The sequence below is a fragment of the Lutjanus erythropterus genome, chromosome 18 (genome assembly GCF_056507025.1).
Source record: "Lutjanus erythropterus isolate fLutEry1 chromosome 18, fLutEry1.hap2, whole genome shotgun sequence".
NCBI classification, from domain to species: Eukaryota; Metazoa; Chordata; class Actinopteri; order Lutjaniformes; family Lutjanidae; genus Lutjanus; species Lutjanus erythropterus.
Genome location: NC_139334.1, coordinates 30346684 through 30368478, shown reverse-complemented (window position 1 = coordinate 30368478; position 21795 = coordinate 30346684). Strand labels below are relative to the sequence as shown.

The 21795-nt window shown below is 40.4% G+C and overlaps 1 protein-coding gene across 2 annotated transcripts in view; it reads left to right on the top strand.

Annotated features, from left to right (window-relative positions):
• The window catches only part of heatr5a (HEAT repeat containing 5a), a 30163-nt gene extending 11474 nt beyond the window's left edge, over nucleotides 1-18689 (top strand). Inside the window, exons 17-42 of one of the 2 annotated variants that reach the window (XM_084742015.1) lie at nucleotides 581-686; nucleotides 929-1119; nucleotides 2235-2394; nucleotides 2690-2879; nucleotides 3731-3900; nucleotides 4576-4602; nucleotides 5511-5655; nucleotides 5876-6058; nucleotides 6678-6917; nucleotides 7008-7186; nucleotides 7514-7582; nucleotides 7712-7891; nucleotides 8557-8779; nucleotides 9639-9743; nucleotides 9819-9953; nucleotides 10059-10186; nucleotides 10667-10814; nucleotides 11295-11468; nucleotides 11606-11707; nucleotides 11850-11933; nucleotides 12452-12631; nucleotides 13118-13263; nucleotides 15416-15523; nucleotides 15678-15780; nucleotides 16970-17123; nucleotides 17685-18689. In XM_084742015.1, coding sequence (XP_084598141.1) covers nucleotides 581-686; nucleotides 929-1119; nucleotides 2235-2394; nucleotides 2690-2879; nucleotides 3731-3900; nucleotides 4576-4602; nucleotides 5511-5655; nucleotides 5876-6058; nucleotides 6678-6917; nucleotides 7008-7186; nucleotides 7514-7582; nucleotides 7712-7891; nucleotides 8557-8779; nucleotides 9639-9743; nucleotides 9819-9953; nucleotides 10059-10186; nucleotides 10667-10814; nucleotides 11295-11468; nucleotides 11606-11707; nucleotides 11850-11933; nucleotides 12452-12631; nucleotides 13118-13263; nucleotides 15416-15523; nucleotides 15678-15780; nucleotides 16970-17123; nucleotides 17685-17847 — 3793 coding nt within the window. In that variant the 3' untranslated portion in view covers nucleotides 17848-18689. The remainder of the gene's footprint in view (nucleotides 1-580; nucleotides 687-928; nucleotides 1120-2234; nucleotides 2395-2689; nucleotides 2880-3730; nucleotides 3901-4575; nucleotides 4603-5510; nucleotides 5656-5875; nucleotides 6059-6677; nucleotides 6918-7007; nucleotides 7187-7513; nucleotides 7583-7711; nucleotides 7892-8556; nucleotides 8780-9638; nucleotides 9744-9818; nucleotides 9954-10058; nucleotides 10187-10666; nucleotides 10815-11294; nucleotides 11469-11605; nucleotides 11708-11849; nucleotides 11934-12451; nucleotides 12632-13117; nucleotides 13264-15415; nucleotides 15524-15677; nucleotides 15781-16969; nucleotides 17124-17684) is intronic. The other variant, XM_084742016.1, reaches the window with a different exon arrangement.
• Nucleotides 18690-21795: the final 3106 nt, after the last annotated feature.

Here is a 21795-nt window from a genome sequence, read left to right as displayed (position 1 = left end):
TACAGGTCAGCCAGGACCAGGTAATAACCAGGACAGGTCAGCTAGTTAAGGTCGACCAGGACCAGGTAATAACCAGGACAGGTCGACTAGTAAAGGTCAGCCAGGACCGGGTAATAACCAGGACAGGTCAACTAGTACAGGTCGACCAGGACCAGGTAATAACCAGGACAGGTCGACTAGTAAAGGTCAGCCAGGACCGGGTAATAACCAGGACAGGTCAACTGGTACAGGTCAGCCAGGACCAGGTAATAACCAGGACAGGTCAACTAGTACAGGTCAGCCAGGATCAGATAATGACTCAGGACAGGCTGACTAGTACAGGGACGAACAGTAAACACACTTCACTAAAATAATCACCTGCTTTTTAGGTTTAACACGCCGGTGTTTAAGTGTTTCTGATCCTGAGACGGCCTACTGTCTCTCAACCTGTCTGTGTCTGCACATGGTCCTTCAGAGTCATGTTCTTATTCGGGCATTGGTGCTGCATTCACTCCTGCTAATTAATTAACTATTGCGGCTCGCCAACTTGAAGGCTTTCTAACTGGACGTGTGGACAACAAATTGTCTCTGTCATCCTCAGAGTGAAGATACTGGAGCAGTTTGTAGAAACGGTGAACCAGCTGAAGGGTCAACGCCAGCAGACCATCCATACACACATCTGCGCCGCCCTCTGCAGTCTGCTCAAGGTACTGCATCTGTCAGCATCAACACTTACACACATCTTCACTGTCTGGGTGTCTGCGTGGTGTGGTTGTCTGGCAGAACAAGTTCAGGACAAATGTTTAGAATATAATTTGAGTTTTTTTCATGTAGCCCTTGTTTGTCCACTTGGGGGCAGCAGAACTGCACTATGAGCTAAATAAAACTGCATATTAACACCTTATAAAGTTGTTATGGCCCAGTAAAACTGAACTGTCCTCCTCCTCAGCACCAGGGAGGTGTTCGGGGGTCTCTGGGGCCAGAGGAGATGCGTTCCCCAGCGCTGTCCCTTTTGACGATGGCTCTGGAAAACAGCAGTCCTCTGCTTCGCTGTCTGGCTGCTGAAGGTTTGGCCCGGCTGGTTCAGGTGGTCGGAGACCCGGGCTTCACGGTCTCAGTCTCCCTGCTCTGCTTTGACAGGTAAGAGGACGTTAACACGCAACTTTTAGGTGACGATGCCACAGTCACTGTTGGAGTGGAGGGAGGATCTTTGGGAATTTATTATTACTAATATAATCGTCAGCAGGACAGAAGTTATGCATCATTGGAAAGATATTTCTTCCTGTATTCATGCATGTTTTACATCTTTATATGTGCCATTACTTATTTGTGTGAAGCAGAATTTCTGCTGCTGAATACAGATGAATTGAAAAGTCTGCAAGTTCATTTTAATTTATTTCCAGCCCCTAATCTTAAAGCAGCAACAGCAGAAACAAATCAGGTCATGATCCAAAAATATTCATCACAAGGACAGGCAGTCACGTAATAAATCAGAAATAGTCCAGAAACGCTTTGAATAACCGAGTGGAAGAATCCAAATGTATCACAGTGTGTTTTGACTGATGACTCACTGATGCTGTGATGAAGTGTTTTTGCACATCCTGTGTTTTATTTAGAAAGAAAATGGAGAGCGTCTGTACAGAGCCTTTAAAATGTGGAGGTATTTTTCCTCCATTCCTCCAAGATTTTTGATGAGTGAGGTGTATATTGTGTAGTGTTGTCGTGTTATGCTGGACACACCTTTTTAAATGATACACATATATATATATATAGTAATTTTGAGTTAATTATTTTTGTGATATCTTTGACCTTTTAGATGTTTCGTATTCCGGCTCAAGGGTCACATTGTGTCTCAATGTCAGGAGGATATAATCAGCTGTGTATCATATAACTTGTTTTTCCTCCTTTAATCTTAAATCCTGTGTGTGATTACTCTTAATTTCTTCTTTAATGCATTTTTTGGATTATGTGAAGCACAAATACTAATAATGTTCCTTATTTCCTTATTTGCATGTCAGTTAAACAGAAATGTCAATTTATACAAGTCAACTTGTCTTAAAGTAAGAAAACAGTTAAAATTGCTCATCTTTTCAGACTGAGCAGGATCACAGTGTTAAATGATTTTTTATTGGCTTCTATAATAGTATTATGGACTCCCTTACACCTGCCTTGCCTTATTAAAACCACTGCATCTACAAAAACTACTGTTGCTGCTGCTGCTGTGGCCACTGACAGTATTGATCCTGACTGTTCAGGCTGAAGACGGCTCGGGACGCCGCGTCTCGCAGTGGCTATGCCCTGGCTCTGGGGGCGCTGTACCGCTACGCTGGAGGAATCAGCTCACCTCAACACCTGTCCACCTGTCTGGGAGTCCTGTTCACCCTGAGCCAGGACAGCACCTCACCTGAGGTCCAGGTACACACAAACATCTGTTCCATATCCATATATATGTTGTTATGTTTGCTGATTGTAACTAAAATTAACCCCAAAGATAAACACGTGTTGATTCTGACCCTGACTTTGTTTTTGGGAAATTATAGATGTTGCGAATTGACATAAATTATTCCCCTTGTCTACTTTATCTCAAACCTTCCTCTGACTTTAACCCTAAAACCAAGTCATAACCTGCAAACAGTATTTTAAAAAAGTGATGACCCAACAGAATGTCCTCGCTTTGACTGAAATGTCCCTGTGTTTGTGTTTGGTCCAGACCTGGTCTCTCCACAGTCTCTCTCTGGTAATCGACCTGTCCGGCGGTTTGTACCGCGCCCACGCCGAGCCGTCCTTCACCCTGGTGCTCCGGCTGCTGCTGTCAGCTCCGCCTACCCATCCTGAGGTGCACTATAGCCTGGGACGCTGTCTGCACACGCTCATCACCTGCCTGGGCCCCGACCTGCAAGGTATGACCTGGGTGCTGGGCTGTGTGTGTGTGTGTGTGTGTGTGTGTTTGTGTGTTTGTGTGTTTGTGTGTGTGTGTTTGTGTTTGCACAACCAGGACAGACGTCTGTCTGTGTAAAAACTCTAAAGTTTATATATTTTTGAGTTTAAAAAAAGCATAATTTTCTGTGTAAAATGTGTAAAAATTCTGTGTAAAATATTTTCTGTGCAATTTACATATTGTTATGTTAAACAAAAACAATTAACATGTTCTCATGTTAAAAAGTGTAAAGTTTAAGTTTTATAGTTTAAAAACAAAGATTACATGCTTTTACGAAAAAAAGCATTAAGTTTAAATTTTTCTATGTAAAAACTTGTCAAGTTTACATATTTGTGTATAAAGTTTATGTATACAAATGTTCAGTTTACATTTTAAAAAGTAAATTTTACATTTTTATGTATAAAAACATTAAGTTAACATAATTTTGTGCTTAAAAATGTAAAGTTTACATGTTTTTTGAAAGAATATGTTAAGTTTACGTTTGACTATGTACATTTTTTGTATGAAGATGCGTAAAGTTTACATACATCTGTATAAAAAGTGAGGTTTACATTTTTCTGTATAATAAAAGAAAGTTTATGTTTGTCAGGTGAGCATGTTAAAAAAAGTTAAAGGGTAAAGTTTTTGTATTTTGCATGAAGGAATAAGCTAAACATTGACATTTTTGTGTTTTTGTGTAAAAAAAAAAAAAAATTTAACATGTATTGCTTTGTTTAAAAAAGCATCAAGTCTACATATTGTGTCAAAAGCAAACAAACAAAAGTTTACAATGTTCTGTGTAGCAGTGATGTGTGTGTGTGTTGTGTTTGTCAGGTGATGGTGCAGCAGTATCTGGTCTGCGCTCAAGCTGTCTGGTTGGATGTGGGGTGATGCAGGTCGGTCCTGACTGTCTCGTTCAGGCCAGAGCAATTTCCTGTCTGCAGCAGCTGCACATGTTCTCACCACCACATGTCAACCTGGCCAACCTCGTACCTGCACTCTGTGTGAGTACACCTGACTACACCTGACTACACCTGACCACACCTGACTGTGTGATGATCTGATGTTTTCTGAATGAGTTTGTGTTTGTTAAGGAGATATAATAAATCATTAATAGAAGGAGTAGATGTTTATAACTGTTAAATCAATCAAAATATTAATGGAGTTTGGCAGCAGTGAGACAGACAGTCACTGAACTCCACCTCCAGAATGTGTATTTTCAGAGCAGTGGGTTTTTGTTTTCAGGATAACAGACTGAACTATACATCAGCAGACAGCTGACAGAGTTATAAACAGCTGATCAGCTGACAGTGGAGGACTCGTCCTCACTTGTCACTGTCAAAGTATAACGTTGAGCCCGTCCTGCAGTGTCTCTGCAGCCTGCAGAGCATCAGTGTGAGAAGGAGGGGGTACAGGGAGAAACAACTCGCTTCAACTGTCGATCGTATTTTATTAAATACAGATTCAACCTATTTGATATACAGGCTGTGGACCCAACTCAGTATTTGGACTGCAGGACTCTTTTTTTTTAAACACTAGAATCAGTCATTGTATCTCACAGAACACAGGGGTTGCTGGTCTGTTGCTGCCTCGATCTTATTATTTTGTGATTCAGGTGTTTTAACGGGTTAGTTCTGATGTACTGTGTGTGTGTTTTGACCCTGTCTTGTATCTTGCAGGAGATCTTGTTGGATTATTCCATGTTGGTAGGTCCTCTGTCAGGCCTGAGGCTGCTGTTTTGTCTCACTTTCTTTTCAGCTTCTTTCTCCCTCGACACGTTTTCTGTTGCTGTGGAGCTTTTTAACACAGTTTTTGCTGTTTTTAATGCATCGTAATAAACTGTGCATTATGAAACAGCTTTCTGTTTCTGAGCTTTTTAACATTTTCTTGTTTGTTTTGATACTGTATTAACTCACTATTGTTGGTTAATGTTTGACTGGCTGCTAACTCAGTAACACCTACACTCAGCCACAGTATTGCCTTAACATGTAACACATCCCTGCTGGCTGTTTTTACCTCCTACAGTGAAACTACTCAGTGTTTCCTCTAGAAAGGACTCATAAAAACTCATCTTAAGTAATCACTCAGTTCATCATCGTGTAAAATGATGTGGAGGAATTTTTATTTAATAGAGCTGCTCAGACAAACAGTAACATCACAGTCACAACGGCGCTCGTCACAGCTACACACACTCAGACTTCAGATTCCAAGATCAGATAACAAGGAGACAGAACAGCTGAGCAGCTGCATCTCTAATGGAAATTAAATGTTGGAGTCTCAGGAAGAGGATATTGTGGTTGATGGTGTTGAATGCTGCACTGAGATCAAATAGGACAAGCGCAGAAACAAGTCTTTTGTCAGATAATTTTGTCAAATTATCTATTATCTTGCAGAAATTCACACAACCAGGGAACTTTTCCGACATTGTATAGATTATTTGAGAAAATTCTTATTAGATCAATCAGTTCTTCAAATATTAAGAACTTGAAATAAAGAGTATTTAGTTTCTTAGTCTGGAGGAAACACTGTATGTAGCTGCATGCTTCCTCTGAAAAAACCCTGTCAACAGAGGACAACATGTGTTAACTCTTCTGTGTGTGTTTGTGTATTTCAGGCTAACCTGTGCAGCTCCTATCTGTGTCTGCGTCGCGCTGTGGTGGCGTGCCTGCGGCAGCTCGTCCAGCGGGAAGCTCTGGGGGTGTCTGAACACGCCGTGACTCTGGTCAAAGAGCTGCCGAGACGGGACAACACACAGCTGGGTGAGATGGACGATGTCATTGCTGCTCGGCTCTCGTCAGGAAAAATGTACTTATTATTGATCCTCGTTGAAGAGCCTCTCAGTTCATGTGCAAAGACGTAAAGACGCTGTACTTTGAACGCAGGGTACCTGAAGGATCTTAAAAGTGTTAAAAAGAATTTAAAAATCTAAAATGAAGGCCTTGAAAGTATCCTAACCTCCATCTCGTCCACCCTGTGCAGACATCACCATAAAGGAGGTCGGCTTGGAAGGAGCTCTGTTCACTCTGTTGGACCGGGAGTCAGACCCAGGTCTGAGGAGGGACATCCAGGAGACGCTGGTCCACATGATGACATCCAGCGCCACCAGCGGGAAACTGGGACACTGGCTCAAACTCTGCAAGGACGTCCTGTCTGCAACCACTGGTGGGTCCAACCTGTCCAAGATTTCAGGCTTCATGGTTAAAGTTTGTTGTCCTCTGCAGCTCGTCGTGCTTCAGTCAGAGTGTCTGAGTCTGTTTCAGGGGAATTCATTTATCTCCTAGTGATGGTAACACATTGATTTTATGTCAATTTAAATTAGCAAATTATTTGTATTATTTATTTTTGTTTATTATAATGCTTTGTTGGCAGGAAAAAAAGTTGTCTGAACCATCACTACTCCCCAAGTAGATAATTATTTATTGTGCTATAATTTTTATCAAAGTAGTTCTGTAAAATCTTCTGCACTTGTCAGCACAAAATCGGCAAAATAACAGTGCTTAATAGAACAATAATAGCAGTAACATAAGTAAAAAAAAATGTACCTAAAATAAAGGAAAATAGAAAAGTGGTGACATTGAGTATAATATTGGCAGTAATAATAAATCATATTGCACCTAATAATGAAAATAATGTTTTACATGAAAGGTAGAAACTACTTTCTTTCTACTGGGAAGAAAAAATTCTTACACACCCATTTAAAAATTATTGGTGTTTATCTGTAAAAATGTAACCATATAAAATTTAAAAAGTTTTACTTTGCTTTTCCCTGACATTCATTCAGACTGTCTGGCTCCGGTTGAGGCGAGTCAGGAGGACGAGGAGGCGGACCCCAGCAGAGATGACGACTCCTCTGCTTTCAGAGCTCGCTCGGAGGCCAGCGGCCCGTTCACGGCCCTGCGCTGGGCCACGCGACGATTCGCCATGGAGTGTGTGTGTCGCATCATAGCTCAGTGTGAGACAGCAGACCTGGCTCATTTCGACATGGCTCTGGCTCAGGAGCGACGCCTCCACGAGTCCACCGGTAAGGACCCCTCCTCCCGCTGTGGCCTCGTTCAGGTTGTGTTTGTGGATGCTGCAGACCTCCATGACCCCCTCACCTGTCTGTCTACAGACTTCCTGGTCCTCCATCTTGGTGACCTGGTCCGCATGGCGTTCATGGCAGCGACGGACCACAGCGACCAGCTGCGCCTGGCGGGACTTCAGACCCTGCTGGTGATCATCAGACGCTTCTCAGCCATCCCCGAACCGGAGTTCCCAGGTCATGTGATCTTGGAGCAGTACCAGGCCAACGTAAGGAACATTCACTGAGCTCCATACAGAGTAAAACGTGACATTTATAACATGAGAATACTGTGTTCTGATTGGCTGGAGACGTTTATTATTTTCAGATAATTTCTCACCTGTAACACAAAAATTGTTCTGAATTAATGGGTGACTATTTTCAATATTAATTCATTTTTTGATTACTTTTCTTCAAATAATCAATTATTTGTTTATTAAAGCTTGTTTTTACTGAAAAATGCAATTTTATATTTGGATATAATAAATATTTGTTTACTTATGCAAAAAAGAAGACTTTCTTTTTAATATTAGGAGCTACTGTGTTTGTGTTTTCAGGTGGGAGCTGCTCTCAGACCAGCCTTCACTGCTGATGCTCCTCCTGACGTCACTGCCAAGGCCTGTCAGGTGATCAATCATTAGTAATCATCTCAATAATCCTGACTTGCAGGTTGCTGTTATAATCCAGTTGATCTCGGATAAATGTCATTTGATTGGCTGCTGAAAGTGAATTTGATGATGTAATTTCCTCTCCAGGTCTGCAGTGCCTGGATCGCCAGCGGTGTGGTCAGTGACCTCCGCGACCTGCGGCGTGTCCATCAGCTCCTGGCCTCCTCATTGGCTAAAGTCCAGGCCGGGAGGGACACTTCCTGCCAGCTGTACAACGAGGCCACCGCTACCATGGAGACGCTGGCTGTCCTGAAGGCCTGGGCCGAGGTGTGAAGGACCTTTGATTCACAATGATTGAAAAAAATATATATTTTCACGTCCAGAGTCATTTTCAGGTCCTCTGTCCCTCTGCCCCGTGTCCCCATGGAGAACTTCTTTTGGTTCCGTGGTAAAACCTTTTAGAAGAGTTTAACTTGGGACACGTTCAGAGAGTTCTACCTTGAAACCAGCATAAATCATTATATCTAGAACCACCTGTGAAAGGTTTCACACAGAATCCTCTATTAAGAATTTTTTATGCACCAGCAATTTTATCTAGAACACACTGAGAATTTTGTTCTACTGAGAACCTTTTCATACATTTCTTTTTATTTTACCTAGAGCACACCAAGTTGTTAAATCGAGAAATATTTTATATTCCAAGGGTTTTATTTAGAATACACTCTGGGTTCTATCGAGAACCTTTATATATTATTGTACAAAGAAAAGTTTAAACAATCCTTGAAGAGCTCTCTCTTCTAAATTGGGTTATTTGGATGAAAATGGTTCTTAATGCAACCCTTAGTCTTAAAAAGAACCCTTGACAAACCCTTTTTTCAAAGCATGGTTCTTGAGAAGCAGAACCGCAGCCACAGATAAAGAAATAAGGATCTGAAATGATTGTTTCTGTGTGAGTTCTAGATTAAAGTCTCGTCATGTTTGTGTTTGATCAGGTTTATATCGTAGCCGTTCAGAGGAGCCGACAGAAGGAGACGACCGACCTGTCAGTCTCCTCTCTGACCAATGACAGCTCAGCCTCTGAGTCAGCAGGTACGGGACTCCTGAAGCTGGTCCAATCGGATCTGTCGACACTGAGCCGTCTGTGGTTGGCGGCGCTGCAGGACTACGCTCTGCTGACCCTCCCGCAGGAGTACGCATCGCAACTACCTGCAACAGGTAGGAAACAAGGGGGGCGGAGTCTCAGTGTGACTGTAGTTTGGGACGTTACCAATCCATTTAATTAAAGATTTCTGTTCTGGAATTTAGAGCTGCAATGATTAGTGGATCAAACTAACTTGAGCAGAAATATCAAACAGCTTCAGTTGCAGCTTCTTAAATGTGGAGATTTGCTGATTTTCTTTAATATTTATGACAGTAAATGAAGTGAAGAGTCTTTTGGTTTTGGACTGTTGGTTGGACAAAAGAAGACATTTTAAAATGTCACTTTAAGCTTTTTTATGATGAGCATTTTTCATGATTTGTTTTCACATATTAAAGACTAAATTAAATTGAATTGGGAAAATAAATGTCAGATTAATCGATGATGAAAAGAATCATTAGTTGCAGACTGTTTGCATGTTTTGAAATGTTTGCACGTATCTTTCCATTCTTTCCTGTAACAATTATTTCCATTCATCTTTGATTAATCTGGTGATCCTTTTCTCCATTAATCAATTAGTTGTATGGTCTGTAAAATGTCAGAAAATGGTTGAAAAATATTGATCTGTGTTTCCATAAATCCCAAGATGACGTCCACCAGTGTCTTGTTTTGTCCACAACCCAAAGACATTCAGTTTACCAGAAAATATTCACATTTAAGTAACTGAAAACAAAGAATTTTGATATTTTTATAGGTTTTATAGTTTTGAATGGTTGGTGGTTAATTTAATAATCAATGATTGTTGCAGCTCTAATTTAAAATGTACTCCAGGATCGTGGCTGCATTTAGAGAGGTTCAATAACACAAAGTGTTTTATTTTGAAAGGTTATTTTTAAAGTTCGTTTGATGAAGTTTGTCCTCCTCATCCTCCTGCAGGAGGTTCTTTCTACACAGCGGAGACGGTGAACCAGGCCAGAGCTCATTACTCCTCCTCCTGGGCTCCCATCCTCCACGCCACCTCCCTCTGGCTCCACAGCACCGGTCAGTTCTCCTTCTCCTCCTCACTGTCCAGATGTCGACGGATGTTAAACAGTGAGATGTGTCTGTGTGTCGCAGGTTTTGTGATGTCAGACGACTCACCTGGCAACCTGTCCAGGCCGGCCACGCCCACCTCCATGGGACACACCGGCTCTGTGGGCAGAGCCAAGAGTCCAGAGGACATCAACACCGACAGACTGCATCTCATTCTTGGTAGGGAACTGGTTTTATAATATAAAACCCAGCAGACGTTTAAAGACATTTTTTATTTTTCAGTAGTGGTAGTTTGGTTGAGTTGCTCTCGTGTTCCTCTGTCAGGGATCAGCGTGGAGTTCCTGTGTTCTCCGCACTCCGAGGACCAGATGGAGAACATCACTTCCTGTCTGCGAGCCCTACAGGCGCTGCTGGACGTCTCGTGGCCCAGAGCAAAGATTGGAAACGATCAGGTGAGATTCAGCTGGACCTGATGAATCAAAACAACTAAATCTGTTTTATTTACTAGTTTAATATGCAGTCTGGCAACGATGCTGCAGGAATAAAACTGAGAAAACCTGTCTGACAGGTGATAAATGCTCTCTAGAAGTATGTGATTCAACTTTATGTGCAGCCATCAAATTTAGAAAACATTAAATATCTCGTCTTTGTGCCGTTTTCAACCAAATACAAGTCGAAACGTTTTAGAAAATAATTGCATTCTGTTTTTATTTATGTTAAAGACCAAAAAGTGCTTGGAATTTGGGTTGTATTTTGAGTTACACACAGGCCCTGCTGTCTGTCTGTCTGCCTGTCTGTTCACCTGTCTGTCCGCCTGTCTGTCTGCCTGTCTGTCTGTCTGTCCATCCGTCTGTCTGTCTGTCTGTCCGCCCGTTTGTCTGTCTGTCTGTCCGCCTGTCTGTCTGTCTGACTGTCCATCTGTCCGTCTGCAGGCTCTGAGCGTGGAGCTGCTCAGCGTCCTCCACAGGCTGATGGTGACCAGAGAGTCGGTGTCCGTTCAGCTCGCCGTGTTGGAGCTGCTGCGACAGATTGTGACGGCCGCTCAGGAACATGTCAGAGAAAAACGCCACAGTGCTGAAGGTGAACACACACACACACACACACACACACACACACACACACACACACACACACACACACACACACACACACAAACTCCAGCTGTATTCACTCTGTATGGATGCCCATCAGGACCAATATTCATATTTGAATATTGAATATATTTCATATTTATTCATACAGACCATACAGGGTTCTTCAACTTGTCCCCACAGGAGACCAGCTCTTGATGAAAGAGTTCTTCAAGGATTCTCAACAATCCTTCGTTTTAAAAAGAAACAGAATAGATGCATTAATCTCTCAGTCATCATGAGAGATAATAGGGTTTGAAGGTCAAAGGTCAAAATGATTTTTATGGACATTCTAATAGTTCTGGAGTTCTGATACTTCTTGTGTTTACTGATGAACAATTAGCAACATAACAGTTACCACATGAGGAATAGAACCACTGACTGCCCGCTCTCCGTGAGTCTGAATGTGTCAGACTTTATTGTTCCTCAGTGGATGATGGCGCGGCGGAGAAGGAGACGCTGCCAGAGTTCGGTGAGGGACGGGACACCGGCGGTTTGATTCCTGGACGCTCCCTGGTGTTTGGAGCGCTGGAGCTCTGCCTCTGTGTGCTGGTCCGGAAACTTCCACAGCTCAGCCCTAAACTGGCTGGAACTAGCCCGACAGGTATGAGGAGGAGGAGGAAGGGGGGGGTTGTCTTTGACTTTCATCATCACTTTTCTCAACGTTATTTCCTACAATTTAGTCATGAAAGAAAAGGACGTCAATGAATATTTATTGTCGACATTTTCATCGACCTTCAGGTCCTGGAGGTTCAGTCTGGAGTTTGACTGACAGCGACTGTTGGCTGGTGTCCTCAGCTCTGTGTGTCCTCTCTGAGCTGCCGTCCATCTGCTCCCCAGAAGGTGAGAGATTAAAAAGAAAGGACCTACACAAACGTTTACATGCTAATGTTAGCATGATAAAGGTAACATTAGTGTTAGCAGAGTTTAGTGATGAAGTTGATGTTTTTTCTCTGTGTTTGACTCCCTGATGTCTGTCCTGCAGGCAGCGTGTCCATCCTCCCCACTGTCCTCTACCTGCTGCTGGGAGTCCTCCGAGAGCTGGTCCACCAGCCCACGACACACACAGGTAACACACTCACACAGGCTTGGGGAGTATCGGATTACATATAACAAGATTACACAATAGAATACAAAAACAAACCTGTCCTCCATTACAGTTACAAAAAAATATTAGATTAGATTAGATTAGATTACAGATACATTTTGTAGAAATGGGGATTATTATTTATTATTACAATTTTAAAATACAGTTTAAATTAAAGAATGATACACTAATATGTGTCACTAATGTTGGCTTCACATAACAAATGCTAACGCTGCTAATGCAGATAAGAAGTTTATAAACCCACTGAAGAATGGAAAATAAAAATGCTACCTTATCTACAGTATTGTGCCAAGTGGGGGAGGAAGTATTCATATCTTTTAAGTCTAAAAACATTAATACTTTGTTACAAGTAAAGGTTTGTATTCAGAGTAAAAGTACTCTGTACTCCGTGACTGTTGTTCTGTTCTGTCTGATCTCATTAGATGATTGGGACTCAGTCTGTAAAAGTGTGTGTTTGTGTGTGTGTTTTTTTTTCCCAGGTTCCTCGGGGGCAGGCTCAGTGGGCGGTGCCGGTTTGGGTTCTGTGGTGCAGGCGGTTCTACAGGCTCTGAAGTCTGTGGTGACGTCTCCGATGAGCCGACAGGAGAAGAGCCGTGGAGCGTGGAACGTTCTGCTGAGATCAGCTCTGAACACGCTGCTGGGACTGTGGGATGCAACTGGTACCCAACACACTGACACATCTGTCCACACACTCTGAAAGAAGGGTTCCGAAGAGGTTCTACACAGAACCATTTGTTTCTGAAGGACCCTGTTTTAAAGAAGGGTTTGTCTGTAAGACTGAAGGTTCCATTAAGAACCCTTTTTGGGAGAAAGATTTCTTTTTTGTCAAGGTTTCTTTTCGCCATGATATAAAAGGGTTCTCAGTAGAACACTCCAGGTGCATTCTAGATAAATGTTTGGAATATAAAAGGGTTCTTGGTACAACGTTCTGTGGGCGTTCTAGATAGAACTTTTGGAATATTAAAAGGTTTTTGGTAGAACCCCATTGGAGGGTTTTGGGTAAACCCTTTGGAATAGAAGAGGTTCTCAGTAGAATCTGGATCTCGAGGCTACACAGAACAGTACAAGTTAGAACACAGAACTAAAGATCAGTTGTAGTCAGAATGTGTCTGATTGATTGATTGATTGATTGATTGTGTTTTCAGGAGACTGTGTCGTGGATCAGGTCAGCCTGCTCACCGCTCTGACCGTCTTCCTGCTGTCTGCTGGTCCTGATGTCTGCACCGTCGAGCCACTGCACGCGCTCTGTCTGCAGCGCTTCACCGCCAGCATGGACGCCAAAGACCCGCTGGTCAGTACCTGAGAGACACTTCCTGTTTCCTGAATTAATGATGTCATTTAATATAGAAAAAAGAAGCTCATAGGGAGCGCTCACTGAGAGGAGAACCACACAAATACAAACTAGATCAGTTTAGTAAAACAGCAGCAGATTCAGAATCTCTGCTGGGTTTTTACTGCAGTTTGTTTGTTTACAGATGTTCTGTGCTGTAATCAACCCAGTGGGTTCTACTGAGAACCTTTTTATATTGTGGTGCAAAAAAAACCTTGAAAGAGTTCTTCAAGGACTTCAACAAACTCTTTCTTCTAAAATAGGTTCTTTGGATGAAAGGAGTTCTTAATGGAACCCTTAGTCTTACGGAGAACCTTTAACAAACCCTTTCTTCCAAAAAGGGTTCCTTAGAAGCAAATAGTTCTGGGTAGAACCACAGCCCTTCAGGAAGAACCCCTTTGGAACCCTTATTTCTAAGAGTGTAGCCTGTGGAACATGTAAAGAGCTTCATGTTTCAGATGTTTATTTGATAGTAGATTGATGAAATTTTACATGATCGATCAAATTCTTAATGACTGATTAATCGATTATTGATTTATTGATCATTGATTAATTGTTATCATCCCAAGTGTAAACTGAATATTTTTATAATAAACTGTAACTATAGCAGCAACTATAAACTGTTTAGTCATTATATAAACTCAATATCTCACTCAAATCATCATATTGATTGTAGATTTTAATGATATATTTTTAAAGATCAAGCCCCGCCCAAGAGTGAAACTGTAAACCAGCAGCCTGCTGACCTGCTGTACTGGTCAAACTGGGACACGGTGACTGTGATTTACCTGCAGAGTCTATTCTGGGATGGACGGACCACAGATAGACAGAACGAGGTCACAGACGGGAGAAACATGATGACCTCACAGCTGATCACCTTAAATACCTCGTCATTTCATAGAAACTGACTGGATTAACTGGTGCTAATTAAATAAACATAATAGAAATATATAAATAGAGACTGTGTTTAATTGGTATTCTGCTAATTAATTCCAAATACTGTGAGCATAATATTCAGCCCCTCCATGAAGTTGCAGTGTTGTGATCATGACAGTTCACACAAATTCACTCAGTCCCTCCTGAATTCTGCCACTCTTGCAATTTTGTCCAAACTCAGTGACTTTTGAACGCCGTGAATTTAGGATTTATTTGGACCAAACCAGAGTTAATGATTGTTGGACAGTGGAAACACAAACTAAGATGTTTTTGTTGAGTTTTTTTTTAGTTTCTGTAAAGTCTGAATGAAGCTGACGATGATGCAAAATGATTCTGGTGAGTTTGTTGAGATCAATAAATCAGATGCTTCTGTAGTAAAAGTAAAAGTACTGATGTTAGAAAAATACTTCAGTAAAAGTATAAATTATTCATGTCAGAAACTACTCAGAGTATTTATTGCTTTACTACAGTCACATCTCCAACGTAGGGATGCAAATTTTTCCAGAACTGAACTGGTGAAAATTATAACAATCGGTTAATTATTAATAATTTATAAGATACACAACACTTTTGTTTTCTTGTTTTCATTTTTTTTTGTCATGTGTTTTCTCATTTCAAGTTCAATTTTCCTTAATCAGCAAATGATTAATGATTAATCATTAACATCTCTGTTCCAAACCTGTGCAGTGACCTGGCAGTGTTTAGTTTGTCATCCGTGATTGATTTTTCTCATTGGTCCGTTTGTGATCAGATCACCTGATTGGTTACAAAAATGCAGCTGAAAGTTTTGGATATTAATTCAAACTGTACTCAACTATGATTTTAAAAGTAACTAAGTAGATTGTATAGTGTAATGTACACTGAAGTACAAGTACACAAGTACAGACTAAAAATCTACTCATGAAAGTACAAGTATTAAAAAAAGAAAAAAGTAATTTTAGTATTACCCCTGATATTGATGAAAATGGAGTGTTTCTAAAAAAATATATTCAGTTTTTATGGTGATAAATTATGTTGTTATATCCAGAAAACTTCTTAAAGAGAAACTGTCAGAAAAAGAATTTAAGGCTGTAAAATAAACCAGAAGACATGTTCCCACCGTGGGGTTAAATAGATAAATACAGGGATTATCTCTTCTTTAATTCATTAATTCTAATAAAACTTGTCTCTGTTGCAGGTTGTCAGTCGGTGTTATCAGCTGTTAACGTCAGTGTTTCAGGCTCCGCCCACCGTGGCCATCCCATACATCCAGACGCTCGGACCGCCGCTGGTTCGATTCCTCCAGGTACTGAACTCGGACATCAAGAGAGTCTGGTGTCATCTGAGCAGATGTGTCCGTGTGTGTGTGTGTCGTCCTCTGTTTGATCAGACAGATGACAGTATTGATCAGTATTGATCAGATGATAACGTAATGATTATATGATGTGTATGTCTCTCAGAGGGTGGAGAGGAGTCGTCCTCAGAGTCCAGAGGAGCTGACAGGAGTCCTGGAGGGAGTCCAAGCGCTCGAGGCTCTGGTCCAGGCTGCGGACGAGTCACAGCGTAAGTCGAGTCAGAGACAAATACTCAGTCTGGACGGTGATCTTTATTTGTCGTCTCTCAAAAACATGAAACAGGAGCACAAGTGTTGTGAATGGATTAAACTCTGTCTTCATCTACTCTAACATAAACTGCAAACATTAGCATGTTCGGCTAACTAACACTAGCTTACTAGCTGCAGTAACTTTACCTCCAGTCAAACTTGTTAGATCCCACTGCATCTGCATTTGTTCTGTGGGGGTTTGAGGAGGAGGATGTGGGCTGATGAAGAATCAAAATGGGTTGAGGACGATGCATCTCTCTTTGACTGTCTCAGGTCTAAGCCAGGTTAGCTTAGCTCTTATCCCGGCTCTCTTCCTGTGGTGATCGTGGTCCGGCTGGTCTGGCTGGGTGACCCGTCTCAAGGTCCGCTGCACTAATCGAGTCCCTGCTCTTCCTTTTCCTATGTTAATGAGTGTATTTCTATCATCTGTCATGTAGATATACCTGCTGTATTTCACCATCTGACCAACGTTTGCTGAGATGTAAGCTAGCTTTAGCCTCAGTCTGTTAGCATTAATGTTATATCATGTACGCAGCTGTTAGCTAACTTTACATAAACACTTTCACAGGGTTCTTGTTTTAAAACATGTCAGATGGAAACATTAAAACATCAGCTGGAGACTCTCAGCTGACTCATGGCGAGTTAGCATTAGCTTACATCAGCCAGTTACACTTCTGAAATCTGCTTGTGAGTCATTATTTTAGCAACAAAATCCACTGTCATCAGCTGGAAATGAGAATCTGCTTTTATTTATGTCTCTAAGGAATTAATATAAAACTCACCATCCACAATTAATGATCATCAATTAATCATTTTGGGTCATTTTTTAATAAAAATGTTAAAATACTCAGTAAACTTGTGAACCCCCTGTTAATTAATGAACCCTTATTTTACAGTGAGGATCCATTAATTAACATTAGTTAGGTGGACACTGGACTGGACACACTTCAGGAACTGTTGTCCACATCCGTCCTTCCTTCAAAAACGTGAAAATACACTCCAGAATTTAAAAGAACACCAAAGTCACCCTTCAAGTAATATTTTCGGTGCAGGACTCTTTACTTGTACCACAGTATTTTAACAGTGTTGTATCATTACTTTTCCTTGAGTAATAGAATACTTGTGAACACTCCTCTGTATGAATGTCAGGTCCTCAGCTGGTGTCCATCTTGTTGCCCCTCCTCATCTCCTTCCTCCTGGATGAAAACGCCCTTGGCTCCGCCCCCGCGGCGTCCCGCTCTCTCCACGAGGCAGCGCTTAAAGACCTGATGCGTCTCGGCCCACAGCACTCTGCCGTCTTCAGGTAACACACATTACGCACTAATAAATGGTTTATAACAGCCTGTGGTGTAGTTATAAATAGATTAAAGAGTTTTATTAATGAATTCATTATAAAACAGCTGTAAAGATTATGTCTTCAGATGAGAAGTCATAATTGTTGACAAATACTTAAATAAAAGCCTGTTCTTATATTTGCTATATTATAGTGTGTTTTTATTATTATCATTATTATTATTATTATTTCATATTTCATTTAATTTTATGTTTATTCTTTTTATTTATTAATTAATTTTTTGCCTCATTGCCTCCTGAAATGTTCTGTAAAAATATTGATACACTAATAACAATCTCATTTCAACTTTTTGGTGAAAATGTATTTTTTAAGGATTTATTTGTATGAATATATGTAATTTCTGAAATGTTTCAGTTTGCTTTAATATTTTGTAAAGAAGTAAAAATCATAAATTGAAATGCCGGTTTTGTTCCAGTCCTCAAGAATGAATATGAATGGAATAAAACAAATCAATATTTCGGTGTATAAACAGCTGATCAGGACTGACAGATGTCTTCATGCATCCCTCAGGTCTCTCATCACCTCGTCTCCTCACCTCAAGTCTCGTCTGGAAGCCGCCGTCAAAGGAAACCAGGAGAGTCTGAACGCTAAAGCTAGCAGCGCTAACGCCGCCGCCGCCCGCAGTGCCACCAAGTCCTCCCCCAGCATCACACTCAAAACCAACTTCCTGTGAGACATGCTGCTGCGTTCACTGTGTGACAAATCCGATCGGTAACTTTAAGAACGCAAGTGGTGAGTCAGACACGTTGCCATGTTGGAAGATCGGGGGGGGGGGGGCGAGGAAAGCCATATTATGACATCACTTCCTCTTTGACAAATACTGGCCGCATGTTTGAATGTTCAGGATGACAATCTGTGATGACAACATGGCGGCGTGTTCCTCTAATAGAGACGTCTTTATGCACGCTGCATGTCACTGAATCACACGTCATCACTGTTACCGTTTTTATTAAAGGAGCAGTTCTGCTTTTTTCATCTCATCAACAACAAACTTTCTGTTCCCACTTAGTATTTTACAAACTGTCCATCAGGTTTAGATTTCCTCCTACTGTGAGCTCACCTCCATCACAGAGAACACTTTAAAATAAGTCCAAACGTGGAGCGCATGGACGTACGCTCGACGTGCGCTCCGCCTGTTTTCATGTTTCGACCTATTTTTCAACTAGAGATCAAACTGGCGTTAATTTTTCCACTAATCAGTTATTTTTTCGAGTTCATAAAATGTTAGAAAACAGTGAAAAATTACTTTTTATCATAAAAACTGATTCAAACAATTATCAAAATATTTGTCGATTAATTGAATAATAGTTCAGTCGTTGCAGCTGCAGTATTATCACTCAATAAATCAATGAAACTTTATTTTTGTAGCATCAGTCATATATCAAATACAGCTTCAAATGCTTCACATAAAAAGAGCTTAAAAAAAAGAGCATGAAATATTTTAACAAATAAAACATTTTAGAAAAAACTGAGATAAAATATGGCTGCAACTAATGATTATGATTATTATCATTGATTATTTCTCGATGTTGTAAATTGAAGTAACAGCAGTGGCAGAAAACCTGATGGATCATTTATTAAACTGTCAGCAGTGATGTTGAAATATTGACGATTTATTTATGAGATAAAATAAAAGCAGGATGCTCCCTCTTTTTTTTTTTTTTTTTTTTTTAATTAGATCTTTTTCTCATGTTTAACTTTGAGGTTCTACAGATGTTAATTCAGCTGGAAAAGCAGCTGGTTTAATGTTTTATAGATGATTGTTTTATTCTCAAATCAGTCACCAACAGGGGCGGAGCTAGAAAAATATTCTTATACATACATACATCATACGTGTGTGCATGTGTGTGTAGGGACAGTGAAGGAGCTGGGTTAAATTAAAACCTACAACTCCTGCTACATTCACTTGCACTGGGAACTTTGACTTTTACTCTTCTGAATATCTGAGCAGCCCTGAACTTATCATGTAGAGATTTGTTGTTTTTTTTTTAAATTAGATCGTCCAAAACTGATGTGGTAGCAAAAAGCATCTTGTACGGTTTGAGCTGCTGCCGCTGCCCCTTCTAGCTCCGCCCCCGCTCATCAGCTGCTTTCACCTGAACCTTCACTTCAGATATGATGAAGATGAAACACATGAAGAGACTTTATCAGTTCAGAATCAGACGTGCTGAAACGTCCGCTGGTACGAAAACATGAAGACAATTAAAGCAGTTTGTTTTTTGGTTAATATGATGAAAAACATTATTATTATTTTACTGTAATTATACTTTAAGTATTGTAAAAAAAAATAGTAAAGTTTTTTTTTTATTATCTTTAATTCTTCCTTTTTTGGGGGCTACAACATGATAAAAGCTTCATTTCATCAGTGAGTCAGAGCAGACAGGCCTGAGTCAAACAGCACACAACAGAAGGACCTCTGACTGGAACGTGTATAGGACACATAAAGAACATTTGAATGAAAAGTTGTGGAGAACCGCAGTGATCTGACTGGCGTGTCCGTGCTGTTTGATCAGGTCTGTCTCTGAAGGCTTTTATTTTGAAATAATCATCATATCCATGTAGTTTTTGATGAAAGTAGGAAAAGAACCTGAAGCTGGCAGCAGAGTGAGCTGCATCACTGACAGTGAGAGGAGGTCAAAGGTCAGAGGCCTTCGAGTGAACGTCAGAATCAGTGAAGAGCTCCGAAAAATGAATGAGATGATTTTATTTTTTTAGCTAAATGGGTTTGATGTCACATAAAAACACAACCTGAAGACTCTGTGATTGTTTATAGTCATATGGTGGCCTGTAAGGGACAATTCAGACTACAGCACTTTAGTCTAACAACACTACATCATATCAGCCACGTCGTGTTTGTTTCCGTCAGTCTGCAGACCGACAGAACGTACATTTGGTTGGTTCTAAAGGACGTTTATTGTCTTAATGTGAATGTTCATTAAAAACATTTCTAACACCACGATTTCATTTAAAATCTCACTCACACTAAAGATTTACCTGCAATAAGTTGCTATATCTCACACACACACACACACACACACACACACACACACACACACACACACACACACACACTCCAGCTGTATGAGAGTGTGTGTGTGTGTGTGTGTGTGTGTGTGTGTGTGTGAGCTCACCTGGTTCTGTGAAACTGTACAGGTGTGAATGAGTTAACATGTTTTCTAACCGCAGTGATTGAATAAAACCAGTTTTTCTTCAATTCAGTTTCCAATTTTCTTTCTTTGTCTTCAGTTTGTAAACAAACATGATGAGGATGAGGATGTTCTATGAGATGAAGGTGTATGTATTTGTAGTTTCCAGATGGAGACGATCAAGACAAAATTATCTCCTTTCTCTCTTTTGAACAGTTTGATTCTTTGGATTACAGCAAAGGATTCATTTAATCTAAGATTAGTTCTAATCAGAGTTTAGCAAAACTCAGTTTAAAATGAGTAAATCCAGATTCAAAATTAGGCAGAGCTCTGTTATTAGCTAGCTAGCTAAAAGGTAAAAATAACCTTATATTGTTGCTAGCTATCTAAAAAGTAAACAAAACAAAACATACACTGTTTGCTACCTTTTGTTCGGCTGCCAGTGAAACCTTTAGTCAGTTCTGGATGTTAAAAACAGCTCTGCTGGACACGGAGAGAAAGCAGCACGGTCAACATGGAAGTCCCTCCCAGAACTCACAGGTGCAAGACTGATGATGACGAAAAGAGCGAAGGAGCTCCAACATGATGGATCATCAATGGATGCAGGAAAAACTACAGACCAGGTGTTCTCTGCTGGCAGCCATCGTCATCACAGTGTGGAAAGTCTGTGAGCCAAACAGCTTCATCACAAAATGAACAACAGCTCATCTGTTCTGCACCACAAATATAAAAACAGCTGTGTTACTTCTGTAAATCAAAAAACGTTTTCCCTGTTGTGCACCATCAAAACAAGCCTTTTTTACTGATCCACTGTGCTGTCCAAGACTAATCAAACTAAAAATACATAATCAGTTATATTTTATTTAGTTCTCAGGGACACAATGATCTAAATTATGTCCGTTTATTGAATGTTGGTCCAGTGGAACAGGAAGATTTGACCAACTGCTGGTGGCCAGTTTGTGACGTCCAAATGCCCAGATTTGGTGCTTTTATCACAAAATGATAAATATCATGATATGATATATCCCCAATATAACTTGATCACATAATCTTGACCAGGTCATAGTTTATTGACAACCACAAGGCAAATTAGTTTCCGTTTGGAAAAGATTTTTTTTTTAAATTGACGAATAATATTTGCTTTTCTTTGTAAAATAAAATAAAAAATGTGGTCAGTGAATTTTGAATGTCTGACGTATCAAATATAATACAAACAAAAGATTTGTAAATGATATGTATTTTTTGTTTTTGTTTTTTTCTTGTATCTTGTTAAATGAAGGGTCAAATACAAACATATCAGAATTTTATGCCACTTTATTCGATTTTTCAGGCTACAATGGAAAAAAAAAGAGAGACCAAACCATGAACTGAACTAATACATTCAGATTTTATAAATTTATGTCATATTGAAATAAGAATCTACACTGTAAAAAGTCAGCAGCCTTCAGTTAAATGTGGTGAAGTGAAAATAAGGT